Here is a 7,954-nt window from a genome sequence, read left to right as displayed (position 1 = left end):
AGCTGATAACTGGTGTCTCATTTCGTCATCACACCTGTCTTTTCTGGCTTCTCAGACACCATACGTAATTCTAGTTCTCCTCGTACTTCACTGGCCATGCTCAGTCGGGCCTCTGATGTTAGGATTCTCTGGAGTTAGGTCTTCTCTCTACACACTCCTTGGATGACTTTATCCAGTTTCATGGCTTTAAATATGAAGATAACTCCCAAATATGTATTTCCAGTTTGGATCTCGCCCTGATAACCAACTGCTTATTTAGTATCTCCACTTAAGATGTCTACAAGGCATTGTAAACTTAAATATATCCAAAATGTAACTCGATCCCCGCCTCCCCCCCAAAAATCTACTCCCATTTTCACCATCTTGTTTCACTTGTTTCTTCAATTGTCCACATCTTCTACATCCAAATCCATCAGCAAATCCCGCAGTCCCTCAAATATGCCTTGAATGCATCCACTTCTCCACTCCTACTGCCACTACCTGGTCCGATCTCACCTGGACCACCACAACATCCTCTAAACCCAACTCCCTGCTTCCAGTCTTGTCCGCCTGTAGTCTGGTTTTCATACAGACCAGTGTTTATTAATGCCACTACATCCCCATTTCCTGGCAAACAGAGTTGAATAAATACTTATAAACGGATATAAAAGTGATTTTACTGAACACTTTGGTTTCAAAGACTGTTAAACACAAAGTAGAATTATCTGTATTATTCATTTTTTCCATAAATATTTCAGTGCCTATTACACGTAGTCACTATTCAAAGCACTGGGGTAAAGAAGACAAAATCCGTAACCTCATAGAGCTTTCATTCTAGTGAAAGAATGAGAGTTACCAGCATTCAGATGGGGTTAAAGCCAACAGGCAGTATCTTAAGCAATGGTTTAGAATTAAAATTGGTAAAGATAGCATTGAAGTCCTCGATTTTAAAGGCCACCTAGCAAATCTACATTTTGTAGCTCAGGCTTGTTGGTTATGGCTTTACAAATACCCTGATAATTATATCTGGTAGCAAGTAAGACACATTGTATTAAAGATCCATGGGACAAATAGGCTTTAAGATAAAAATTAATTCAAGAGCACAGATATCATATGCATACTACTGAAATACACTGTGATTTATTTATAAAGAACAACAAAAGCAATGAACAGTATTTCAGAAGTTGAAAAGGGTGACACTAATACTCAATATGCAGCCGTTTATTTTCAAATTTGGAGCCTTCTGTGTCTTAATTATATAAAGATGAGAAGTCAGTCTTGTAACCTAAAAATATTTACTTATTAAAACTATATTAATACTTTCATAAACGATACAAAAAAGATGAGACAAACATGTGCATTTATAGAACTGCCTATCAGTCATGCCAGATCCCTGCGGGGGGGGAATTCCTAGCACAACCTCATTCATCTGTGAGGACACAGAGCAATCCTTGTTTAGAGTACACATTCATCTAACTTGTCCAGTGTGGTCAACACTCCATTTCTTGATGGTTTCCTTCTGCTATGAATGTGCTTGTCCAGTTGTCTGCTTCTTAGAGCAGACATTTACCTAAAAGAAAATGTTATAATAGTTACTAGTTAGTAATTTGGATCTGTATAAAAAAGCTAGTCATTACATGTTATAAAGCCTTCTTCAAAAGACATTTTGATTCAAAAGACAATTTTTCAAGGGTTAAGATAAAAATATTTTTCCAAATAAGATGTCTGAGTAATCACAAAATGTTGTGACTTCTGCTTTCCTAAAGAAAACCTGCCTAAGGAGGCATTTTCAAAATGAAATCCCTGCAGAATTGCAGGTTTTAAGTTACCTTCCTCATCCACCGGCCATTGGAGGAGGATTAGGGCCACGCAGATGATTAATTCGACCCATTCTTCTCGGGGGGTTTCCTGGTGGCCTAAGATAAGAAAAGTTAATTTCTACTGTTTAGTAGACACTACTTCAATTGATTCCTTTTAAGCACTCAAATAGACCCTCTTCTTTATTTAAAATAGGAACTACCATTTAGGTCGCGAGTCACAAATTCAGATACTAAAAGAGAACAGATGCATAAAGCGCATGAGGAAAGTGAGTCAAGCAAGGGTTAGGATAAACGGAACAGCTCCTCCTATAAATCTCCAACTGAAACCCAGCTCCAGCTGATTTTTGCCATATAGAAACACAATCCCCACCCAGTGCTGCTGGATCGTGAGATTTTAATTAGCAGCTGGAAATCCAGATTCTGAAGTGAAACCTCTAGATTTTAATGTTGGCCATCAGTTTTCATCCTCTAATTTAGACTTTTCCCATAGGATATTTGATATACATTTTAGCTTTGTCAGATTAACTCTGATTATCAAATCAAAGGCAACTTGATTTAATTTACAGTAATACATTAATTTTGTGAAATAGAATTTAAGCCTTTAATTACCATGAGCCTAACTATGTCTGTCTGCCTATTTATCTCTAATTTAATTATATTACACAGAGGGGTAAAAACATTGTTTATCAATTTAAAAAGTTATACCCTCTTCCATCATCATATCTGGAATCAGATGAGCTTCCGTAGCCTCTTCTCTTTTTCACATCTTGCTGAAACAGAGTTCTGAAACTGAAACAAGGGGCAGAAAACAACAGAAGATCCACTTTCAACATTATAAAATGCATTTCCATGGTTCCAACTATCATCTCTGTGGAAGGATGACTACCCTAACTTAGCTCCAAACCCACATTTCTTGAAGCCAGCTGGACAACACCATCTAGCGCAAGCACAAGTCTAAACAGAGTGTGCTATGTTCTGTGCCAAAGCCACCATCCCTTGTCTTTCTTGTTTGCTGTAACTCTTCTAGACAAGAGTCTAGCGATGACTCTGAAACCAGAGTCATCTCCAACTTCCTTCCTCTGCTCTGTATCAGTTGTCAAGTCCCAGAGTCTGCTTCTGTAGTATTGCATGTCCATTTCCTGTGCCAACAGCCTACCTAATGTTACCTTGGGGAAGGAGGGGCTGAAGTGGTGTGCCAGAGGCACAGGGCTTTCTGGGAATCCATTTAAATGGAATTTTATTTGTGGAGCGGGAAGGATTTAACTAAATTAAAACGATATTTTAAATAAACAATATGGAGGTGAAATTTGTAAGAGATTGCAAAGAAGTTCTGCAATGAGTAACTTAACTTAGGCCTCTCTGTCCCCTGTTGTATTTCTCTATGGAACGGTTTCTTCCATTTTACCCCGTCTAATTTATGCCACATGCAGCCATCAGATTAATCTTTCTAAACCAGAGCTACAATCAAATTAAGTATAAAGAGCACAGGCTGATTTTCAAATTTCTCTGCCATCTTTACTGTGCCTCTTCCACCTGGAATAACCTCCTCTGACGTCCTCCTCCCACAATCATGCCCAGCGCAAGGCCCCTTGTAAAAAGAAGACATTTACTGATATTAAAATCAATGAAGTAAGGAGACATCCCACATCTCTGCATATCTGCAGTTCTCTGCCCACGAGACACTCAAATGTATATTCAAACTTTGGATGAGTAAGACTTGTTAGTAGATGAACAATTTTCATAAAACAAACAGCATATGAAAGACCAAAAAATGAATTTAACTAAGAATTGCTTGAACTTATGGTGAAGTTTAAATTTTTGTCTCCTCTGTATCGATGCTAATCCTTCATTTAAAAAAAAGTTTATGCCTTGGGAGCTTTTAAAAGTCAAGATCTAATTCCCCTTGTTTACTTGTATACTATGCCATAAGGCACCTACGCACTGAAGGCAGGAACAGTCGAGAGAAAGCAAAGTGCTGTCATCTGGCAGCAGAACGAGCAGGTCTGGCCCCATAGCTGCAGGCTGAAATGGTTACCACCACGGCTAAGACATGGTTAAGCTTACTAACTCAAGGAACATATTCATAATCATAAAAGATGTTTGGGGCAGTTTTATCACTACACAAGTCTTCATCTCCCTTAGAAAAGCTATTAATAAAAATTACAATTAAAAAGTGCTTCAGGCAAGCTGAACTTAAATATCAGGGCTATTAAGAGGACTACTATACTTACAACAAAACCACAAACTCGGCTATTCCCCAGAAGAAATCCGTTATAAAAGACAATCTCCATGGGGACTGACTCCTGCTGTCCAACACTTGTCCTGTAGACAAGAATAAAGAAACTTCAGTTAGCGCAACAAATCCCTGACACAAGATGCATTACATTTAATCAGTTAGGTAACAATCATAGGCTCAGTTTTCAACTTGTTCACTGTTCCAAATAGTCTACACAAGGAAAGGTGTGTTATGTGTACATCATTCTAAGGAAAGGTTAGGGAAGTGAAGTTCTGTGGTCTAGAGGTCATTCCTTTAATATGTCAAATTATGCCTCCTATAGTTTGTAATTTCTGCTGGGTGACATTTCAAGTTTTTTTTTTTCTCTTTTTTTTTTTTTTACTGTGGTAAAATACACACAAAAAAATTTACCATTTTAACCATTTTTAAGTGTACAGTTCTATGGCATTAAGTACATTCACACCGTCATATAACCTTCACCGTCAGCCACCTCCAGAACGTTTTCATCTTCCCCAACTAAAACTCCACACCCATTAAACACTAACTCCTCATTTCTCCCTTCCCCCAGCCCCTGAAAACCACCATTCTACTTTCTATCTCTATGAATTTGACTGCTCTAGGAAACTTGTACGAGGAATCATACAATATTTGTACTTTGGTAACTGATGAATATTCCAATGTTCATGTTGGAATGTTCAGTATATACTCCAATGTAAGTATATACTATATTTTGTTTATCCATTCTATTGATGGACACTTAGGTTGCTTCCACTTTTTGGCTACTGTGAACATGCCGCTATGAACATGGGTGTACAATACCTTTATTCAAGTATTTTGAGGAAACAAATGAGATGAGTGAATATAAAGAATGCTCACACCGCTTCCATTTTCCTAAATGTGTTCTGAGTATCTCTTTCACTTGCAAAGTCTCTTGCCTATATAAAAAGACTGTTTATACATACCCTTAAAATCTTCAGGATCAGTTGTTATGTTAAAATTTTTATATATCAAAGAATTCGTGGGCTCTAAGTACTAAAGAGAATTTGGCTTGTTCATTAAAATGACCACTATTTTTCTTTAACAGAATGCTGTTGAACCGAATTACAGACTCCAGTTTTATCTTACAGAAAAATGGATATATTTTTCAAACCACTTTAAATAATAGAAGCTACATCAGGAAAAGTTAATACTCTAGAGTTTCAGTCTTGCAAATCAACAGGTTAGAATATTTTGGGAGATGAGCCATCTGTCAACTACCTCTCCTCTCCATTTTCCCAAGGGCTTCAACACTCACTGCCGTGCCCAGTTTACTTCTCCTCTTTCCTTGACCAGCTTACTTTCAGGTATCCACTTGGAACTGAGCCCTCACAGAGCTACTGAGAAAAAGGGGCTACACTTAGAGACAGAGTGTGAGTGATAGGCTTGGTTCTGCCTCTTACTAGCTCTGCTTCGTTGGGTGATGTGACATTTTCCTTCTCTGAGAAAAAGTATTCCAAGGATAGTCATCATATAGAATTGTTGAGAAAAAAAAAAAGTCACTTGACAGTAAGAAAAAGTTTTTATCAACTATGAAATGCTAGTACAGTCCTTCTAAGAAAATAGATCTAGGACCTCCCTGGTGGAGCAGTGGTTAAGAATCCGCCTGCCAATGCAGGGAACATGGGTTCGATCCCTGGTCCGGGAAGGTCCCACATGCCACAGGGCAACTAAGCCCCTGTGCCACAACTACTGAGCCTGCACTCTAGAGCCCGCGAGCCACAACTACTGAAGGCTGCGCACCTAGAGCCCATGCTGCACAACAAGAGAAGCCACCGCAATGAGAAGCCACCGCAATGAGAAGCTTGCACATCGCAATGAAGAGTAGCCCCCGCTCGCAGCAACTAGAGAAAGCCTGTGCGCAGCGACAAGAAGGAAGGGAGGGAAGAAACAGATCTAATTGAAACCCGTCAATTTCTTGCTTTGCGATTCTAAAGAACATATTGCATGCATTTGTACCATTCTGACTTTTTTGCGCTTTTCTTCCCAGTTTCTGAAGGCAGAAACCTCCCCTCCCAATATCCTCAGAGAGAAATAAGTTGCTTGAATGCATTGGCCATTTCTCAACTATAAAAGTGAGATTAGAGGCGCTAGTAGGACCTTTATGTTATTTATGTAGTTCAAAAACAACAATGCATACACAAAAAGACACACTACAAATAAAAAGAATTATTCAATAGATAATAGAAGCTGCCAGCCTTAACCACAAAGAATATAACACAAAGTCTGCGAGTGCCCAAAACGAAGATGAAACTGTGATCTTTAGTGTCCATCAACCTACTTGTTTCAAAGATTTTTAAGTAATCTTAGAAGGAACAAGGAAGAAGAGAATGTGAGATTTTGAAAAGCAAAGAAATGCAAAGTGCACTCAGCCAGAAGATTTCTCACCACCTTCGTGGTCTCTGAAGATAAACAGATGACTCAAATAGAACCAGGACCTGGTTCCAGTGATGCAAGAACTAGTTAAGAGTGCACCAAGGCATTTATTTCACCTGAGTCAAACCAGTGGGCAGGCAGTTCTGACACTGTTCTGACCCAGTCATACTGTCTTTCCTTTCCATCCACTGTCTTTGGGGAGTCACTGAATTAAGTCTCTCTCAGCTTCTCTTCTTGAAATTAGGGCAGAAAGCTACATGCGTGACGAGCTACCCCTCTGGTGGGAGAAAAAGCCTATCCAAAGCTTTTCTTCAATTCTCTTACACATTACAGAAAGAGGCAGCGTAGTAGAAAACCTTAAGAACGCAGACGTCAGCCTACCTGCGTTAGAAACCCGGCTGAGCCATTAGAACTACCTTTGTGATCCTGGGCAAGGTATTTAATCCGGCTGCGCCTCAGGCTCCACCCTCAAAACATATAATAGGGTATCACCCGGATAGGGCGACATTAAGACAATGAGCGGACAAATGAAAAACGCTAAAAAATAGTGCCCGAGGCACAAGCGCTACGTAACGGCGTGAACACTGTGGTCTTTTCTAGTTAAGGACACTGACGCCCGACAGGAAAGACCACTTTCCGAGACCCACAAGCAGAAGCTCCAGAAGGGCGAGGACGCCGGGCACTCGGCACCGCCGTCACCACGGGGACCTTGGCCCCCGCCGCGGCTCTGGGACGTTCGGCCGACGAGCCGCAGGCCCGGGCGACTTCGCCCCCAGCTCCGCCTGGCCGCGGGGCGTGCCCGGAAAAGCGGCGCCGGGACGGCGGGCGAGGATGGAAGAAACCCGGGGCTCGACCTCCCAGGACGGAGGTCGCCCACGTAGCCTCTCCAACTCACCATTCGAAATGTAAACCATCTTCCTCCTTCTCCGCCTCCAGAGCGACTGTCGGGCCTGGCCCCTCTCACTTTCCGTATCTCCCTCCGCGCTCCTCCCTCTGACGTCACAGGCCACGAATAGACAAAACAGTGACTGAGGAGGGAGGTGGACAGAGCCCATTGGCTCTGGGGGGACACGCCCCCGACGGGCGTTTTGGTCTCGTCCTCCTGGTGATTTTCGATGTAAGGTGGAGGCTGGGGCAGGTGACAGGATGTGACGTTGCGGATTTAGCCTGTAAACGCGGGCTTTCCTGGCTCCTTCGGCAGTGGAGTTTGGAGAGCTCGTTTGCGCTGCAGGAAGAAGTTACGCTGCTTTCTAGTTGTTTGAAGGGCCCAGGGCTGGGGAGGCAAGGTCACGTGTGAAGTGACTTGGAGAACCGCCGGCAGGAGGAGGTTCCTGAGAATTTTCCAGAATTGTGGATCTTTCAAGGTGTACAGGGAAGTGCCTTGCGGGCGGAGGCGGTGATCAATCCGAAAAGAGCTTTACGGTCAATTCTTCAGGAATACACAGGCCCTATGTAGACAATGTACTCATTCTCTTTAGAACCGGTGTTTCTACTCTTGGTTCGCTAG

At 41.6% G+C, this 7,954-nt stretch overlaps 1 protein-coding gene across 2 annotated transcripts; it reads right to left on the bottom strand.

The window, feature by feature from the left end:
• Positions 1-1,093: 1,093 nt before the first annotated feature.
• Positions 1,094-7,371, bottom strand: SELENOK (selenoprotein K). 2 transcript variants are annotated; one of them, XM_065885317.1, is made up of 5 exons: positions 7,343-7,371; positions 4,031-4,121; positions 2,505-2,588; positions 1,809-1,895; positions 1,094-1,549 (listed from the first exon to the last, which is right to left on the bottom strand). In XM_065885317.1, the coding sequence occupies exons 1-5, from the start codon at positions 7,359-7,361 to the stop codon at positions 1,546-1,548; spliced, it is 285 nt and encodes a 94-aa protein (XP_065741389.1). In that variant the 5' UTR covers positions 7,362-7,371; the 3' UTR covers positions 1,094-1,545. The 2 variants fall into 2 exon arrangements, with proteins under 2 accessions (XP_065741389.1, XP_065741388.1); XM_065885316.1 differs by lacking the exon at positions 1,094-1,549 and having other exon boundaries at positions 1,805-1,895; positions 7,343-7,361.
• Positions 7,372-7,954: the final 583 nt, after the last annotated feature.

This window comes from Phocoena phocoena, chromosome 10 (assembly GCF_963924675.1).
Source record: "Phocoena phocoena chromosome 10, mPhoPho1.1, whole genome shotgun sequence".
In the NCBI taxonomy this organism is placed as follows: domain Eukaryota; kingdom Metazoa; phylum Chordata; class Mammalia; order Artiodactyla; family Phocoenidae; genus Phocoena; species Phocoena phocoena.
The sequence above is the reverse complement of the archived record's forward strand: the minus strand, read 5'-3'. Positions and strand labels throughout refer to the sequence as shown.